The sequence below is a fragment of the Pleurodeles waltl genome, chromosome 7, assembly GCF_031143425.1.
Source record: "Pleurodeles waltl isolate 20211129_DDA chromosome 7, aPleWal1.hap1.20221129, whole genome shotgun sequence".
Lineage (NCBI taxonomy): Eukaryota > Metazoa > Chordata > Amphibia > Caudata > Salamandridae > Pleurodeles > Pleurodeles waltl.
This window is the reverse complement of record NC_090446.1, coordinates 481,027,312-481,047,682: the sequence shown is the minus strand read 5'-3', so window position 1 is coordinate 481,047,682 and position 20,371 is coordinate 481,027,312. Positions and strand designations below refer to the sequence as shown.

The window sequence follows — 20,371 nt, the reverse complement described above, 5'->3', positions numbered from 1 at the left end:
GACGAGAACGTTTGTAGAGGTTTCACATCTATCACCAAAAGTCTGTGAACTGATGAGCATATTAGACGATGCTACTGGGCTGATGACCTTCAATTTCAGATCTACTTACCATCTGAAGAAATGGTACTTGAGCTGAGGGCAGTGGTAGTGTTGATCACTTCTCAGTGCCTACTCTAATTTAAGAAAATGCTCTTCGGGCTTGCGTCTACATCATCCTGTTTGTTAGGAGGGATGTACCATTTGTCTCAGGGCATGTACGCTAACCAGAATGACATTTGAATGTATACTAAAGGTTACGTTTAAATCTTAACATTTTCTGAAATAAAGTTTGTTTTAATACCAAGTAGATTATATGGGCACATGATATCAGGCAAAGGTATCATTCTAAAACAGGCACAGATAGATGCCATTTGTTGTGGTCTATAGCCAGACTGCAAGGATAAGTTTGTTTCTTTTAAAGTACTGGGTGAGTATTATAGCCAATTGTAAGGAAATGCCTCCTTGGCATGGTTACCCCCTGACTTTTTGCCTTTGCTGATGCTAAGTTTTGGTTTGAAAGTGTGCTGAGGCCTGCTAACCAGGCCCCAGCACCAGTGTTCTTTCCCTAACCTGTACTTTTGTTTCCACAATTGGCACACCCTGGCATCCAGGTAAGTCCCTTGTAACTGGTACCCCTGGTACCAAGGGCCCTGATGCCAGGGAAGGTCTCTAAGGGATGCAGCATGTCTTATGCCACCCCGGGGACCCCTCACTCAGCACAGACACACTGCTTGCCAGCTTGTGTGTGCTGGTGAGGACCAAACGAGTAAGTCGACATGGCACTCCCCTCAGGGTGCCATGCCAACCTCACACTGCCTATGCAGTATAGATAAGTCACCCCTCTAGCAGGCCTTACAGCCCTAAGGCAGGGTGCACTATACCATAGGTGAGGGCACCAGTGCATGAGCACTGTGCCCCTACAGTGTCTAAGCAAAACCTTAGACATTGTAAGTGCAGGGTAGCCATAAGAGTATATGGTCTGGGAGTCTGTCATGCACGAACTCCACTGCACCATAATGGCTACACTGAAAACTGGGAAGGTTGGTATCAAACTTCTCAGCACAATAAATGCACACTGATGCCAGTGTACATTTTATTGTAACATACACCCCAGAGGGCACCTTAGAGGTGCCCCCTGAAACCTTAACCAACTACCCGTGTAGGCTGACTGGTTTTAACAGCCTGCCACACTCGAGACATGTTGCTGGCCACATGGGGAGAGTGCCTTTGTCACTCTGTGGCTAGTAACAAAGCCTGTACTGGGTGGAGATGCTTATCACCTCCCCCTTGCAGGAACTGTAACACCTGGCGGTGAGCCTCAAAGGGTCACCCCCTTTGTTACAGCACCCCAGGGCATTCCAGCTAGTGGAGTTGCCCGCCCCCTCCGGCCACGGCCCCACTTTTGGCAGCAAGGCCGGAGGAGATAATGAGAAAAACAAGGAGGAGTCACTGGCCAGTCAGGACAGCCCCTAAGGCAACCTGAGCTGAGGTGACTCTGACTTTTAGAAATCCTCCATCTTGCAGATGGAGGATTCCCCCAATAGGGATAGGAATGTGACCCCCTCCCCTTGGGAGGAGGCACAAAGAGGGTGTAGCCACCCTCAGGGCTAGTAGCCATTGGCTACTGCCCTCCCAGACCTAAACACACCCCTAAATTCTGTATTTAGGGGCTCCCCAGAACCTAGGAACTCAGATTCCTGCAACCTAAGAAGAAGAGGACTGCTAAGCTGAAAAACCCTGCAGAGAAGACGGAGACACCAACTGCTTTGGCCCCAGCTCTACCGGCCTGTCTCCCCCCTTCTAAAGACACTGCTCCAGCAACGCTCTCCCCAGGGACCAGCGAGCTCTGAAGCCTCAGAGGACTGCCCTGCTCTAGAAGGACCAAGAACTCCTGAGGACAGCGGCTCTGTTCACCCAAGACTGCAACTTTGTAACAAAGGAGCAACTTTAAAACAACCTGCGTTTCCCGCTGGAAGCGTGAGACTTGCTACTCTACACCCGACACCCCCGGCTCGACTTGTGGAGAACAAACACTTCAGGGAGGACTCCCTGGCGACTGCGAGACCGTGAGTAGCCAGAGTTGCCCCCCCTGAGCCCCCACAGCGAGACCTGCAGAGGGAATCCCGAGGCTCCCCCTGACCGCGACTGCCTGTTCCTCAGATCCCGACCGCTGGTAAAGACTCTGCACCTGCAGCCCCCAGGACCTGAAGGATCCGAACTCCAGTGCAGGAGTGACCCCCAGGAGGCCCTCTCCCTTGCCCAGGTGGTGGCTACCCCGAGGAGCCCCCCCTTGCCTGCCTGCATTGCTGAAGAGATCCCTTGGTCTCCCATTAATTTCAATTACAAACCTGACGCGTGTTTGCACACTGCACCCGGCCGCCCCCGCGCTGCTGAGGGTGTACTGTCTGTGTGGACTTGTGTCCCCCCCGGTGCCCTACAAAACCCCCCTGGTCTGCCCTCCGAAGACGCGGGTACTTACCTGCTGGCAGACTGGAACCGGGGCACCCCCTTCTCCATTGAAGCCTATGCGTTTTGGGCACCACTTTGACCTCTGCACCTGACCGGCCCTGAGCTGCTGGTGTGGTAACTTTGGGGTTGCTCTGAACCCCCAACGGTGGGCTACCTTGGACCCAAACTTGAACCCCGTAGGTGGTTTACTTACCTGCAAAAACTAACAAACACTTACCTCCCCCAGGAACTGTTGAAAATTGCAGTGTCTAGTTTTAAAATAGCTATATGTGATTTATGTGAAAACTGTATATGCTATTTTGCTAATTCAAAGTTCCTAAAATACCTACCTGCAATACCTTTCATTTCAAGTATTACATGTAAATCTTGAACCTGTGATTCTTAAAATAAACTAAGAAAATATATTTTTCTATACAAAAACCTATTGGCCTGGAATTGTCTCTGAGTGTGTTCCTCATTTATTGCTTGTGTATGTACAACAAATGCTTAACACTACTCCTTTGATAAGCCTACTGCTCGACCACACTACCACAAAATAGAGCATTAGTATTATCTCTTTTTGCCACTATCTTACCTCTAAGGGGAACCCTTGGACTCTGTGCATACTATTCCTTACTTTGAAATAGTGCATACAGAGCCAACTTCCTACACCAATTCATAAAAAACTCCTGCTAAAGTGTTTGCTCCATAATTAAAGGGGTTTAAAGTGTAATGGTAAAATCAGCATGAAGCATTTGTAAATGTAAAGTCTGCTATTATTCATGTACTCACTTTTAATTGATTTGCATGGACAAATTATGAATACTCTTTGTGGATGCCATCACAGATGGACAAGTGGCTGGATCATTGCAGGCATATGGTGAGACAGGGTGGTTGAGGCATGCACATTTCCTACGTTGAGTGATACTGAACATAGGTATGCAGTCTCTAAACGTGAATTATTGTTGTGTGTCTATATTTTGGAATATTTTTGTTATAATGCCCAGGGTAGGCTATTAATATTAACGATTCATCATAAAACTCTTGTTGTGTTTTTGTTTTTTGGTGAATGTTTGTCATCTACATGTTTGAATGCTTTGGCAACTGGCTAAGAGGAACCAAAATGGAGGAACAATAAGATTTATTGAAGTTTGTTTCTATGTTTGCTGCAAGTATTTAAGTGGTATTACTATTGGATATGTGGTGGGAAGAAAAGTGTAAAGCTCACTAGAGAAATCAAGGAATATATTTAGAATGATTGCCGCCAATCAAATATTTTGTAGGCAAAGCCTGATCCTTTGCTCAAACTGCAGAATAAATGGTGATTGAGAAGGACTAGGTAAATAAATTATGCAATGTCCATTTTTAGACTGTCTGACATGTAAGTGTTGGGTTGGAAAAGTCCTCTGTATAGTATGAGATGTGTACCACTGGCCTGAGTGCCCAACTGCATTGCTGTCTGGATCCCTAATGCTGATCTTTTTTTTTTGCCATAGGCGAACACAGGTCATGTATGGGTCTATGACATAGGCCTGTCTTAGGTGTATGTGTGCTTGCATAAAGTACAAATCATGAAGGGTGCAGAGTTCTGCAGTGCACACATAGGGGCTGATTCTAACCCCGGCGGTCTTTGACCGCCGGGGCGAGGGTCGGCGGGAGCACCGCCGACAGGCCGGCGGTGCCCCGCAGGGCATTCTGACCGCGGCGCTTTGGCCGCGGTCAGAAAGGGTAAACCGGCGGTCTCCCGCCGGTTTACCGCTGCCCTCAGAATCCCCCATGGCGGCGCAGCTTGCTGCGCCGCCATGGGGGATTCTGACCCCCCCTACCGCCATCCTGTTCATGGCGGGAAAGCCGCCATGAACAGGATGGCGGTAGGGGGGGTCGCGGGGCCCCTGGGGGCCCCTGCCGTGCCCATGCCAATGGCATGGGCACGGCAGGGGCCCCCGTAAGAGGGCCCCGCAAGGTATTTCAGTGTCTGCCTTGCAGACACTGAAATACGCGACGGCTGCTACTGCACCCGTCGCACCTTCCCACTCCGCCGGCTCGATTACGAGCCGGCATCCTCGTGGGAAGGGAGTTTTTCCCTGGGCTGGCGGGCGGTCTTTTGGAGACCGCCCGCCAGCCCAGGGAAAAACTCATAATACCCTCCGCGGTCTTCTGACCGCGGAGCGGTATTATGGGGGCGGAATTCTGGCGGGCGGCCTCCGCCGCCCGCCAGAATTAGAATCACCCGCATAGTGTGTGTGCTAACAGTGCATGTGTTTAGAACCAACACACTCTGGTTAAAGGTAAAGGCTTCAGTGCTGAACATTGTGAGCCGGCTAAATATGTGTGCTGGGTACATGGTTACATGTGAGAGTACAATACATAGAAGTATAAGTGCTGAACTGGAAGTGTGATATGAATGTACAATGAGTGAATGTGCTTCCAATAGTTCACTGCATGGACCCTGGGTTCCATTTTGGGAAGGTTAGGCCTGCCTAGTGAAGACCTGATCAGGAGAGGAATCCCTCCAGACTAAGGGGGTCATTCCGACCCTGGCGGTCCATGACCGCCAGGGCCGGGGACCGCGGAAGCACCGCCAACAGGCTGGCGGTGCTTGCAGGGCCATTCTGACCGCGGCGGTAAAGCCGCGGTCAGAAAAGGGCAACCGGCGGTTTCCCGCCGGTTTACCCCTGGCCCAAGGAATCCGCCATGGCGGCGCTGCTTGCAGCACCGCCATGGGGATTCCGACCCCCTTCCCGCCATCCTGGTCCTGGCGGTAAATACCACCAGGAACAGGATGGCGGGAACGGGTGTCGTGGGGCCCCCTAATAGGGCCCCATAAAGTTTTTCAGTGTCTGCTGTGCAGGCACTGAAAATCGCGACGGGTGCCACTGCACCCGTCGCACCCCTTCAACTCCGCCGGCTCCATTCGGAGCCGGCTTCATTGTTGAAGGGGCTTTCCCGCTGGGCCGGCGGGTGGCCTTCTGGCGGTCGCCCGCCAGCCCAGCGGGAAAGTCAGAATGACCACCGCGGTCATTTGACCGCTGTACGGTCTTTTGGCGGTTCCCGCCAGGCGGGCGGCTTCTGCCGCCCGCCGGGGTCGGAATGACCCCCTAAGTGCTGGGTGAGGACACAATGGGGGTAAGAAACGTTCTTTACATTAAAAAAGACTGCTCTTTGATTCAGTGATAGAGCACAAGGAAGGAGCATAGACACATCCCATTTAGGGAGGCAAGGCAGATAATGGAATCATAAAGACTAGAGACGGGGGTCTGGGATTAACCCTCTGATGCACAAATCACTGTGGCTTGCATCCAGGTGAAAACTCTGGTCACTTACATGAATTACATTGTGGACAGTCAGCTTCAGAGTTGTGCCTGCTGTGGCAGACCTCCTTCATGAAGAAAAAGAAGTGCCCACTTCCAAAGAACCAGAAACCCAACATAAAATGTCAAAGACCCAGACCCTTAATTACGTTTGCTGTCTGGAAATGGACTATAAAAAAAGAAGGTTGAATCCCCAAAAATGTTTCATGTACCAAGCAGCCAGATGAGCTTTGTGAGAAGGGAAAGCTCTGTAAGACTTCTGCCTGTGACCAGGACTGGGGGAAATGTCCCTGCTACGTGACAGGACATTGCCAAGATCACCAGCATCACCTGCCCTGGACTACCATTGCCTCCCTGCTTGCCAAGAACAGTGTGCCCTGTGTGGGAGAGGAGAATGTTAAAGGGAGCGAGGTCCAGTGGGGAGGATTCCCTAAGCAAGGTGTGAGGCTATGCACTAATCGGGCCATTGCCCCTGTGCAGTATCAGCTCTGCAACCCTCATATGCCAGGAGAGGGCCACATTGTTCTGAGCTGTATCTGAAGCACTGAGCAGGAAGAATCAAGCTGCACTCTGCGTCCCGTATCCCAAAGGGGGGTCGCAGGTGAACTGAGTCTGGCCAGATGCACAGGCCCTGTGACTGCAGAGATCAGTGACCCCGTATGCCAGGAGAGACTGCAGGGGTCTGCACCTTGATCTTGAGTGCCGCAGCAACCTGCAATGAAAGGAGGGGCTGCTTGTACAACTTTGGCCTAGAGTTCGAGCTGTTGCCCCAGATCGAAGAAGAACTGCTATGACCAGGGTTTTGAGCCAGCACGTCATCATCTGCTCATGACAAAATACCAGAGGATCGCTGAGATACTGCCATAGGTATTGCACCCTCGTTGGAGCTCTGGTCAGGAGCCAGAGGATCACACCAGCACTCATAGCCCCCCTTGCTAGGGGGAAGAACAACTTACCTTTGTGTCGGCAGAGTGGGAGAAGATACTATCACTGGAAATTGACCAGCAGCAATGCTTGACAGGCAGAGCCGGCATTGCGGGGTGCTGCCATGCAGATTACATGCCACCTGACTTCACCGTACAGGATCCAGACTGGACAGCGCCCAAAGAGAGGGCACTAGCTGCACCACTGAATAATACCATACTGCTGTAGCGGTAACACAGAAACTTGGCATTTGGGCCCCCCAGGGGACTTGCTGCTAAAAGGTTGCTGCAACACCATTAACACTTTTGACTAATTTCCTAAAAGGTCAGAAGGAAGAACTCTTGAGTATAGCCTGACAATTTGCATTTTCTGATGGGGCCACCAGTGAATGGGGAATAACCCTGGACATGTTACACGAGGGAAGGTGGGACGAGCTGACCTCAAGGGAGATTGTGTAGCTTCTGAATGTTGTATTCCTTTGCATGTGTAGAGTTAGAAATAGAATACTACTTTCTTATAAAAGCAAGTATTTGGCTGGACATTGATTTATTGTTTGTACTGTTTGCATTTTGAGTTATGAGCCGTGTTTATTGAGCCGTTATCTACATACCCCACCTCAAGGGAGTCTTGACCGTTCGGCCACAGCTACCACTGAGAGTGTAGAAGGGGTACTTTGCCCAGTTGAGCAGGATGCATAGTAGGTCAAGCCCTGGGACATCAGGAGTAAAAGGTATCAACCACCACGTTTGGGCCTAGTAGCCCATGTGTGCTCCTGGTCCTCTGAAAGGGGTTCTGACATTCAGTAATGAAAAGATTATTGAGAAGTGTCTTCTAGTGACCTTGTGTGGATTTGAATACTGAAAAATGATCAATTGTGACAAATGTGCGTCAAGTGATAGGATGTTGAAAGTGTATACAATACCTACAGTACATGATGAATAGCCACAACATGTATAGTAGGTGGTAGCTTTCCAGATTTCTGTTTTTTTAATGTCTATGCTATGTTAGGTAAAAAAAAAAAAAAATACTGTAAATGTTTGGCCATGTTTGACACTAGGTTGTGTTCCAAACACAAGGTCAGCTATCGGGAAATACCTGTCTGACCTTCGGTCAGCGTCTGTTGCCCTCTCCAGCACCTGCTGCTGCTACCACTGCTGCTGCTGTCTCTGCCACCGAATCGAACAGAGAGCCTGCTGACTCTCAGTTTGAGGCCCTCCTCCACCCTCAGGCTCCTGCCTGCACCTCACCCCTGGTGGCCTAGTGGCCTCCTACAAGTATCTCCAATCTCTCTCTCTCTTTCTCTCCTTAATTTACTCTTTACTCCTGCCTCCACCTCTGCCTTACGTCGTGCTGCATTTTTCTTTTTCTTTTAAATTTTTCCTCCTTTTCTGTCCCCTTCTCCTCTCTTCCAGCCCTTTCTCCCTCCCACGCCGCTGTTGCCGCTGCTACCCCTCCACCCACTACAAAGTGCCTTCCCACCCTTCTGCCTCCCAGCTGACTGATCCCCCTGCCTCCCTCCCCTTCTTCATGGCGGCCGCAGCGTTGTGAAAGGGCGACGCCTATGACCTTGGTCAGCATCTGTTGCCCTCCCCAGCTCCTCCCACTGCTACCTCTGCTGCTGCTGTCTCTGCCACAGGATCAAACTGAGAGCCTGTTGGCACTCAGTTCCAGGCCCTCCTCCACCCGAAGGCTCCTGCCTGCACCTCATCCCTGGTGGCCTAGTGGCCTCCTACAAATAAGTATCTCCAGTCTTTCTCTCTCTCTTTACTTCACTCTTTATTCCTGCCTCCACCTCTACTTTACGCCATGCTGAATTTTTCCTTTTTTTCCTTTTATTTTCCATTTTTACTTCTTTTTTGTCCCCTTCTCTCTTTCGGCCCTTTCTCCCTCCCGCGCTGCTGCTGCCCCTGTGGCCCTGCCTCCCTGCCCCGCAAAGCAACATCCCGCCCTCCCGCCTCCCAGCTGACCGAACCCCCTGCCTCCTTTCCCTTCTTAATGGCGGCCGCACGCAGTGGCGCGCCGCTGGTGTGCCAAAGGCAAGACCGTCCGCACCTGGACCGCACCCAGCGTCAGGAACCGTGGATCTCCTGTAAGCCGTTCCCCAGCCACCTTCCAATACGATGCCAAGACCCTTCATTGCTTCAACAACGGACATCTCAGCGCCTGCTGCACTGCATCACCTAAGGGCACCTTCAGACCTTTTTCCTGCCAGACCTGCAACCTCAACTTCAGCCACAACAAACAGCCTGAACACCCCACACCCGAAACCACCGACACCCACCACAACTTCATCAACTGCCTCCTTCTGAATATATGCACCCTCCATAAGCACATCACTGAAATCTGGGACCTGATCGACTCTGCCCAACCAGACATCGCATTCCTTACCGAGACCTGGACCAACCCTACCTCTGGGCCAGACATTGCTATCCTGGATGGCTGCAATATCCTAAGTAAGGACCGGCCCTCTCATCTGGGCAGAGGACTGGCAGTCGTACATAAGTCCTTGATAGGCATCACGATCAACGCGGAGGAACACTGCACTACAATGGAACACCTTCACTTAATGATCCACGCCAACCACAACTCCTCCCTCCATGGCATTCTGGTCTACAGACCGCCCGGCCCCCACCCAGCATTCAACAACGGCATTGTAGAAATCACCACCCCCATGCACTGGCATCCTCTGACTACCTCCTTCTCGGTGACCTGAATTTCGACCTTGAGGACTGTAACGACCAAAACACCACCTCCCTACTCAACAACCTCGCCACCCTCGGCCTCAGGCAACGCATGCCGCAGGACACACACTGGACTCCATTTTCACCTCAAGCAACCGGATTACGATCGAGAACATCTCTACCCCAGACTGGACAGACCACTACTGCCTACACTTCACCATCACCACACCCACATCCGGCTCCCCAGGGCTCCCCACAGAAAATTTAACAAAATCACTGACGAGCAACTCACCACGACACTTGCCAAATCACCCCCGCACCTATCTGACGATGCCAACACCTCAGCACGCAACCTCAACTCCTGGACAACTGAATGCGCTGATGCCCTAACCCCCCTCCGATTAACTTCAGTCAAACGCATCCCAAGAAAAGCCAGCTGGGTCACCACCTTTGCAAGATTGGATTTGCAATATTCCAAGCGCACCTGCAGGTGCCTAGAGAAGAAATGGAGAAACAGCAAAATCTACGAAGACCTCACCTCCTTCAGAGCTGACACTGCCACCCACCACAAACGCATCAAGAACGTGAAAAAAAATGCACTCCGTGAACGCATCAGCTCCTCCACCCACAACACGTAAGAACTCTTCACAGTGATCAACAAGTTCACCAATCCCCCCTCCAAAGCCACCAACATCTCCCTGTCGCAAGTCCTCTGCGACAAACTGACTACCTTCTTTCACCGCAAGATCAAGGACATTTATGACAGCTTCCTCCCGGAGATCCTGCCAAGCATCTGAACCTATGATCGACCCAACCCCCAAGAACCCACCCAAACCATCCACAGCTGGTCCACTCTCACCACTGAAGAAACTGAAAGCATCATGAACAGCAGTCACTCTGGAGCTCCCACAGACCCCTGCCCCCACCACATCTACAACAATGCCAGCGCATCCATCGGTACCGAGCTCTGCAAGATGCTGAACTGATCAATCAACACAGCCACCTTCCCCATGGACTGGAAACATGCTGAGATACGCTCCCTCCTGAAGAAACCCTCGTCTGACCCATCAGAGCTAAAAATATTCTGGCCCATCTCACTGTTACCCTACCCGGCCAAAGTACTGGAAAAGGCTATCAACTCACAGCTGCAGTAATTCATCGAAGACAACAATTCTCTGGACACCTCCCAGTCTGGCTTTCGCAGCAACCACAGCACGGAGCCAGCTCTTCTTGCAGCCACCGATGACATCTGCACACTCTTCGACCGCAGCCACACCACAGCACTCATACACCTCGACCTCTCAGCAGCCTTCAACATGGTCTCCCACAGCACCTTATGCACCAGACTCCACAGCGTAGGAATCTGTGGAAAAGCCTTGAAATGGATCCACTCCTTCCTCTTCGGAAGAACACAGAGAGTCAGGCTCCCACCCTACACATCCAAACCAACAGAAGTCAGTTGCAGAGTTCCTCAGGGATCCTCCCTGAACCCAACTCTCTTCAACGTCTACATGGCCCTGCTTGCAGCCATCATCAGAGGTCATGGAATGAACACCATGTCATACACCAATGACACACAACTCATCATATCCCTCAATGAAGACCCGGACAAAGCCAAGTTAAACTTCCACAGAAGAAATGAAGCCATTACTGCCTGGATGAGAGAGAGTTGCCTCAAGCTCAACTCAGACAAACCCAAGCTCATCATCTTCGGAAACTCCTGTTGGCCCACATTGCTCAGCGCCCCGCCTTCTCCGACTGACCACACCACCAAACTAGGAATCATCCTCGACTCTTCCCTATCAATGACGCAACAGGTAAACGCGGTCACCTTCTACTGCTGGCACACACTCCGCCAACTCCACAAAATCTTCAAACAAGTGCCATAAGACAGTCACTCAACCATTAGTCACAAGCAAGCTGGACTACGACAACGCACTCTACGCTGGCACCACAACAAAATCATCAGGAAACTGCAACTCATCCAAAACGCCACCGCCAGACTCGTCCTGAACCTTTCTCACCAGGAACATATCTCACAGCATGTGAGAACCCTCCATTGGTTCCCGGGGGACAAACGAATAATCTTCAAACTGCTCACCCACACCTACGAGGCCATTCACAACATCGGACCAGCCTACCTGAACCATTGCATCTCCTTCCATAATCCCACCAGACCACTCCGCAGGGCCCAGCAGACACTAGCCACCATCCCATGCGCACGGAAAACCACTGCTGAAGGAAGGTCTTTCACCTACCTCGAAGCTAAGAACTGGAACAACCTGCCCATGCACCTCAGAAAAAGCTCACTATCTTTAGGAAGATCTTCAAGACTTGGCTCTTTGGATGAGGCCAAGTCCCTCCCCCAGCGCCTTGAGACCCTCACGGGTGAGTAGTTGCGCTTTACAAAAACTGATTGATTGATTGTCTTTAAAAAAAAGTGTACCACCCACTTAGTTGTCTGACCATAAAAATAATGATAATATTAATAATGGTAGTAATAATGACAGCCTTTTAATTGGTTGCAATGCCCTAAATTTCATGCTAAATACAAGTGAAAAGCATTCAATGAAATAGGCGTTATAGTACTTGCAATATAATAAGGATAATCCAAATGTTTTTATACAAGTCATGAATAACAAAGATTAACATTTTAAGTGCAGCCGTTGGTCTATGGCAGATGGCTGCACTTCATCCCCAGTGCGGGAACCAGTCATTGGCTGATAATGGGGAGGCACATAAAGACCTCTCTGGTGCAGAGCACCAGAGGGAATCCTTTATTATTTTTTAAACTCGGGCTGCCCCTACGAAGGGCTTCCGGAGCAGCCAGAGTCTTGTTTTTTACTTAGTATAATGAAGATCAGTGCGCTGAGCGTGCTGAAATCATTACACTAAAGTGAAAGTAAAATAAGCCGATGGGAACCTTTTACTTTTACTGTATCAGTGCTCGGGCATATCTCAGCCCTCAAGAACTGACTGGAGTGTCGAGGTGTCATTGGAATGGAAGGAATCTCCCCTTTCCAAAGATATTCCTCCACAGTGGATCTCTGCTTGGGGATCACCACAGGAGAGGGATCCCCAAGCAGGGATCCACCCAGTAGACATCAAGGATTTTGGGGGAGTGGCCCCTTGGGAAAGGCCTTGTGCTCCCCCACTCCCATTTCATGTATCAGTCTTTCTCCCCTCCCTGGGGGGCAGATAGGGTAGTTACCCTGATCTCCCCCCAGTGGGGGTGGGGTGTGCACAAAGCCTACAGGACACCACAGTCAATGTTTTAAAATAATTATAGGGGTTGGGGGCTGCCCATTATGGACATGGTCATGCACCACTCCCAAAAAACTATAGGGACAGTTTTTCTGTTTCCTCTTGTGGGCAGATGGCGGTTATTACTCCAATCTCCCACTCCCTAGGGGGGCAGAAAGCCCGCTAGACACTAAGGAAAGACACCATGAGCATAGCCATACTGCCTCCTCAACAAGAGAGAGAGTCATTCTGGGGGTAGTTACCCCCCATCTGCCCCCAGGGGACAGAATGCCAACTACAAAGCAGGGATTTTCTTTAAATATAGGGATGGGGCTGTATGACTAAACCCACACTCCAAGTAAATGGGGAAACAGTTGTTCTACCCCCTGGGGGGCAGATGAGGCTAATTACCACGATCTGCTCCAATGGGGGCAGAAAGCTCACTAGATGCTAGGGATTTTTAAAACAAATATAGTGGTGGGTGCTGTCCACCATGGGCATGTCCATACCCTCACCCAACTAAATGGGCCAACAGTCTTTCTTACCCCCCCCCTGGGGGAGGCAGGTGGGATAATTACCCCTGATCTACCCCCCTGAGAGGCAGAACGCCCAATGTATTGCAGCAATATATATTTTTAATAAAATAATGGGGTGGGTCTTCCCCATTTTAACATCAGGCCCCGCCTTCACCCCTAAAACCTCAACAGTCTTTTTGCACCCCTGCAGACTAAAGCATCCCATCCCAATGGCAGGCGAGAGAACTTTCGATTCTCTTGGGTGTTGAATTTACTAAAAGGACAGGAGAGTGTAGCCAGCCCTCATTATCGCCTCACTTGCAACGGTGAATGGCAGCATTTTTCTCTTGGGTAGGCTGCCACCTGGAAAAACCTACCAGACCCAGACAGTTGTGAGAACTAGACATCTGCGGGAAGTTCAGGGTGATGTACTTCACATACATCCCTCACCATTTTCCTACCCACAATGCACTGCAAACTTCAAATGTTGACTAAAATACACCATTTCCTCGGATTTCTATGAGGAAAACTTCTTGAATCTGCAAGGACCCACACATTTCCTACCACACAGCATTTCCCCAAGTCTACTGATAAAAATGGATCCTCACTTCTGTAGGTGGGCTAAGAGACTTTTACACAAAAGGCCCTAAAGTACTACACAGAGAGATCACCAATAGGGGTATCTGTGGAATTTGGGGCCGTGCTCGGCCGCCACCCATGGAAACCTACTAACCACATACATTTTTTTAAAGTAAACAAACAGGGTATTCCAGGGTGGTGTGCCTTGTGTGACTCCTCCATAAGTTTGTCTTTCCCACGATGTCCTCCAAACCCAAAACTTTGCCTGAACTCACACATTTTCCTTACATTTCTTTGATGGAAACTTCTGGAATTCACAAAATTCCTAAAACCCAGCATTGCCCCACTTCTGCCAGTAAGAACGCTGCCTAGCTTATATGGGTGGGCCTAGAGCCCGTGACAGGAATGGCAGTGACGTAGCTTGGTCAGTAGGATTGGTGGGGAATGAACTTCAGGTTTTCCAACATTCACGCAGACATATAAATTTAAAATATCAGCCACGGCCCGTCCTTTAGGGTGGAGGGGCCATACCCCCCAAACTTTTGCCCCTCATGAATTGTGCCTGTCAGGCCGAGCAAAGGTCAGCCTGACAGACACTCTTCATGTTCAGAACAGGCAGCCAGGAGTGAGACATGCGCAGACTCCTGGCTGCTTGAGCTGAACTTTGCTGGGCTGAAGCGGTCACAGCTCCTATGGACATGACCTTCTCAGCTCAGCAAAGGTGCCTTGAGGCCCTTCCCCTTGGTGACGAGGGGAAGCATCACCCATTGACTTCGACCTGAGCGCTCCAGGTTTAAGCCCTGAAGCGCCCAGGGAGAGTGTCAATCAGAGACACCTCGTCACAGTGTGGGGTGGCGTCAGAAGTCTCACTGACCCCGTCCCACTCTGTGATGAAGTTGGGACTGCTGCCTTCCCTCACTGGCTGTCCTAAGGTCAGCCAGTGAGGGAAGGCAGCATTCCCAACCCTCCTGGGACCATGTGTGTGTGTGTGTGTGTGAAGGTAAGTGTGTGTGTGTGTTTTTAAATTAATGTTTGTTGCATGCTTGTATGTTTCAATGTTGATGAGTGTTGTGAAAGGATGTGTGTGCATGTGTGAATGCATGAGTGTGAGTGTGCTGCCCGTCCCCCTCCCTCTTAAAATTACCCGCCGTCACTGTAAAATATATTATATGACAAGCAGGATTCATGAGAGGGGCTTAAGGGGCAATAGCAAGGAAGAGAAATAAAGTTGGTAGGGTACTAAGGGAGGAAAAAAACAATATTTTGTTAACCATCATTTTTTAAGACTTTCAAAATGGTGTGTGCATGCGATTTTTTTGTCTGTCTGCATGTCAAGATCCTGAAGTCCAACAGACACATCACCAAACCCGACTGAAAGCACCTATACCCAACTATTTTGCAGAAAATACATATGTTTAGGGTTGTAAAACCCCAAACACCCCCATGAAGATATGCCCCGAGGAACAGATCAAACCAAGGTCAACAGGAGCTCCCACACAAGAGCTCCAACTGATCTTGGTTTAATCTATTCCTGTTGTGGGCACTAGGCCCAGCCACACAAGTGGGGCAGTGTTTTTATCTGCACAAGTAGGGTAATGCTGAATGGTAGGAATGTTGTGGGTTTCTGCATATTCCAAAAGTTTCCATCATAGAAATGTAAGGAAAATGCATGATTTCAGGCAAAGTTTGAGGTTTTCATGTGATCGTGGTTTGAAAAGCCTTATGGGACCCACACAAGGCACACCACCCTGGACTCCCCTAGTTAGTTTTTTTTTATGTGTAGGTTTGCTAGGGTTCCCTAAGTGCTGCATGAGTTAGGGCCCAAAATCCACAGCTACCCACTCTGCATTAAACAGGTCAACGTTTGGTGGAGAAATGTAATGTATCTATGCTGCATATTGGGACATTTCCTGGCATGATCAGTAGACCTTTCCAGACAAGTTGGGTACAAGTTTTATTGGAAGACTTAGGGGAATGCTGGGTGGAAGGAAGTTTGCGGCTCCCCACAAATTCCAGAACTTTGCATCACAGACATTTTAGGAAAATGTGTGTTTTTTTTGTCAAAGTTTGAGGTTCGCAAGGGATTCTTACTAGCTGGCGAGAGTCACACAAGTCACCCCACTCCAGGTTCTCCTAGGTGTCTATTTAAAAAAAAAAATATGCAGGTTTGCTAGGTTTCCTAGGTACCCCTTCAGTTAGGGCCCAAAATCCACACCACCCACTTTACAAAACAACGGGTCAGTTTTGAGGGGAAAAATATGATGTATTCATGTTGTATTTTGGGCCTATTCCTGTTGTAACCACTAGGCCTACCCACACAAGTGAGGTACTATTTTTATCGGGAGACTTAGAGAATGCTGGGTGGGAGGAGATTTGTGGCTCCACCTAGATTCCAGAAGTTTCCATTACAGAAATGTGAGGAAAATGTGTTTTTAGTCAAAGTTTGCAGGAATTCTGGGTAAATAAACCCGGTGAAAGCCATTCAAGTCACCCTATTCTGGATTCACCTAGGTGTTTAGTTTTTTTAAATGTAGGGATTCAACAGGTTTTCCTAGCTACCAGCTGAGCTAGGGGTCAAAATCTACAGCTACTCACTTTGCAACAAAAAACAAAAGGTCAGGTTGGGGTGGAAAAATTTGATATTATCCATGTTGCATTTTGGGCCATTTCTTGTTGTGGCTCTAGGTTTACCCACACCAGTGGGGTACCATTTTTATCAAAAGACTCAGGTGGATGCTGGATGGAGAAAGGTTTGTGGCTCCCTCCAGATTACAGAACTTTCAATCACAGAAATTTGATGGAAAATGTGTTTTTAGTCAAACTTTAAGGTTTGCAAGGGATTCTGGGTGAAACAATATCGTGAGACCCATAAAAGTCACCTCACCCTGGATTCCCCCATGTGTCTGGTGGCATATTTACAAGCCCTGTGGCGCATGGCAGCGCAGCAAGTGACCTGCTGCGCTGCACTGTGCTACATGGAAAGAGCAGAAATGCACTTTATCTACAAGATACGGTGCATTTCTGTCCTTCCCCTTACGCTGGCACACAAATTGCTGCCTAGCACCAACGCAGGCACCCTTCCACCATGGTGCAAGGGTGTCGGCTTTGTCAGCAGGATTGGTTTTGTGTAGGAAGGCGAGGCATTTTCCTCTTTCTATGTGTGCTACAGAATACAGCACACATGTAAAGAGGAAACAACGAGGAGAAATAAAGATTTTCTCCTCGTTGGGCCTGCCCTGGAGAGGCATACAGTTTTGACGCTTTCTCAGGTTTGAAGAATTTTGTAAGTCTAGGAATGCATCAAAACCCATGGGTGTTGCGTGGGAACTCCCACCACAACAACACCCATGGTACGCCTCCCTAATGAAGTATAAGGCAAAGCAGTGATGTATGCTGCATTGCCTTACTCCATATCTACAAGGCCATGAAAAGCCCCGCAATGTGAATATCCGTGGTCTTATAGATATGGGCCTGTTCTATGTAGTGCCTGTGCATCACAAAAAGTTACGCACCTGTGATACACGAAGCTTGTAAATATGCCCACTACTTTTTAACAAGTGCAGGTTTGCTAGGTGTTCCTAGGTGCCCTCTGAGTTAGGGCCCAAAATCCACAGCTACACACCTCGTAAAATAAAGGGTCCGTTTTGAGTGGAAATATTATGTATCCATGTTGTGTTTTGGGCACACAAGGGAGGTACCATTTTTATTGAAAGACTTATGGTAATGCCAGATGGAAGGACGTTTGTGGCTCCCCACAGATTTCAGAACTTTCCATCCCAGAAATATGAGGAAATATGTTTTATTAAGTCAAAGTTTGAGCTTTCAAAGGATTCTGGGTAAAACAACCTGGTGAGACCCATGCAAGTCACTCATCCTGGTTTTTCCAAGATGTCTAGTTTTCAAAAATGTGCAGGTTTGCAAAGTTTCCCTATGTGCCAGCTGAGCTAGGGCCCAAAATCTACAGCTACCCAATTTGCAAAAAAAGGTCTGTTGATGTGATGCATCCATGTTCTGTTATGGGCTGTTTCCTGACATACACTCTAAACCTACCCACACAAGTGAGGTACTATTTTTATCAGAAGACTTGGAACAATGCTGGATGGAAGGAAGTTTGTGGCTCCTGCAGGTCTCAGAACTTCCCATGACAGACAGTTGAGGAAACAGTGTTTTTAGTCAAAGTTTGAAGTTTGCAAGGGATTCTGGGTGCAATAACCTGGTGAGAACCATGCAAGTCAGCCTATCCTGGATTTCACCAGGGGTCTAGTTTTTAAAAATCTACAGATTTGCTAGCTTTCCCTAGGCGCCAGCTGAGCTAGGCCCAAAATCTACAGTTACCCACCTTGCAAAAACTGATCCATTTTGAGTGGATAAATGTGATGTATTGATGTTGCGTTTTAGGCAATTTTCTATTGCAAGAACTAGGCCTAGCCTCACAATTGATGTAATAGAACAGCAAGATATTTGTTATTAACAATTGGATTTCACTGCATTTATGCCTTCCAAATGTAAGCCAGTGTGTAAGAGGAAACATTTTGAAAAATACCCCCTAAATAGCTAAAAATAAGAGATACAAGCATGATCAAAGGTAACAAAAAAATTAGACAGACATCATCTGGATCTGCAATAGAAAATAATATTAGAAATAATAACCATAATATCAAATTTTATCATTGGTGCCTAAAACCAGGCAGAGTGAATTTGAACGTGCTTATGAAGAATTACGTTTTGCCATTGTTTAGATACCAGATCAAAGTTACTAAGGATATCAGCTCCTCCAGTGGAGGCCTTGATAGGATATAAATGAATGCAGCCCTCAATCCCTTACTGGGGGAAAAGTATCCAGGTCTTCTGCGGTACACAGTGCTGAGAAACAATCACCCTCCCTTTGGATAGGCAGTAAGTACCCACTTCCAGTATGTGCATCCAACTTTCAAGTCACTGGTGCTAATTCTGGTGGGAGCGGCTGAGACTTCTGTCATTCTGAGAGTGATGAACTGGGGGTCATTGAGCTCTGGTTAGAATCGAAACTATCATTCAAAAGACAAGCAACATGTCACTTTAAAGCACATGCCATATCCAGGTCCAATGTTGACAACATTAAACCTAAAATCAGTTCTCCATTCTCTATCAGTCTCCCATTCCACTGCTTTGTTCTTCGGCCGTTTCATTTTTATCCTCAAGTTCTTGCTTCTCTTGTAATAGGTAATTGCAGATATCCTCTGTATTTGAGTGATCCAAAATTCGGAACCAGGTAGCACCACTCTCTAATCTTTCTCGCACACTCTCACCTTCATTTTCCACCCATCCCCACCTATCATTCTATAAAATCTGATTCCCTCATGGTCCAGGAAGAGCTTCCATTTACAAAACCGATTCATCACAAGGCACCGTGCCTATGCGAGTGACTTCAGTGCTCAAGTAAACAAACAAATGGATAAATTATTATTATTATTGACTGCAGGATCTCAAGGCTTTTCTTGGGAACACATCACCTCTGCTGTCTAGTGTCAGTGTTAATAAATGCCAAGAATGCCTAGTGTCATATTTCTGGCCAATTGACGCAAGTGGTGCTACGTCACAGAGAAAGGGCAGGAATGAGCCATATTTTAAAGAATACATAGCATTCCTACCGTTGTCCCTGCGCTGGCGTCCATTATGGCAGCATAGCACCAATGCAGGCACTCTTGCACTATGGTGCAAGGGTGACTCCTGTGAAGGAGGATTGTTTTTGTGCAGGTACAAAAACAATCCTCTTTTCTCTTTCTTTGTGTGATGCAGAATGCAGCACACCTAGAAAGAGGACGTAATGAGGAGACATAAAGTTATTTCTCCTAGTTACACATCACCTGGGGAGGTGTAGGTTTTTGACGCATTTCCATGTCTACCACTTGTAGTAATCTGGGAATGCATCAAAATCCATGGGTTGTGTGTGGGAACACCCATGGAACACTTCCCTGGGGCAGCGTAACGCAATGCAGCGATTTGTGCTGCATTGCTTTACTGCAGGTTTATGAAGCCCCTCAGCCCCGCAAGGTGACCTTGCCTGACTTCATAAATCTCATTTTGGGCTTGTGTCGCTCTTGCACCACATTGCGTGGTGCAAGAGGGACGCAACAGAGCTCATAAATATGTCCCCTGTCTTGATTCCTTCTAATGCCTCTTTTGTGTACCACCCTACAAATCCTATCCCTTTGGTTCACCGTTGCAGGTTCTTTTTGCATCCCTATTTTCTCCCTGTCGTTGTTCCTTATCTTCCTCTTCTTTCTCACCTTCTGCATTTCTCACATGTCTTCTTTGTCAAAGTCCCTACTACAAAAATAAACGGTGGTGCTCACCATCTGCAACCAATTACACAAATTAAGCATGGTGCACTTTCGTATGTGACTTACCACCTCCAGCATGGCCTTACCTGGGAAGAAGTCATCGTGCCCCAAGTAGTCTTTCTTCATCAGAGACCCAGTCAACAAATCGACCAGGGGCTCAGCTGGGGCGCTCCCACCTGGCACTGATGCCGTTGGAATGGAGGCTGTGCCCACCTCTAGCCTGCTCTCCTCTTCCTTCAGTGGTAAACCTGAGGACACCAAAAACACACGAAGGTCAGGCAAAGTGAATCGTTTCCACATGCTAAGCA

General features: G+C 48.6%; 1 protein-coding gene across 1 annotated transcript in view; it reads right to left on the bottom strand.

The window, feature by feature from the left end:
* The window catches only part of SEZ6L2 (seizure related 6 homolog like 2), a 217,059-nt gene that overhangs the window by 145,514 nt on the left and 51,174 nt on the right, over positions 1 to 20,371 (bottom strand). Inside the window, exon 2 of the mRNA XM_069244112.1 lies at positions 20,150 to 20,311. Coding sequence (XP_069100213.1) covers positions 20,150 to 20,311 — 162 coding nt within the window. The remainder of the gene's footprint in view (positions 1 to 20,149; positions 20,312 to 20,371) is intronic.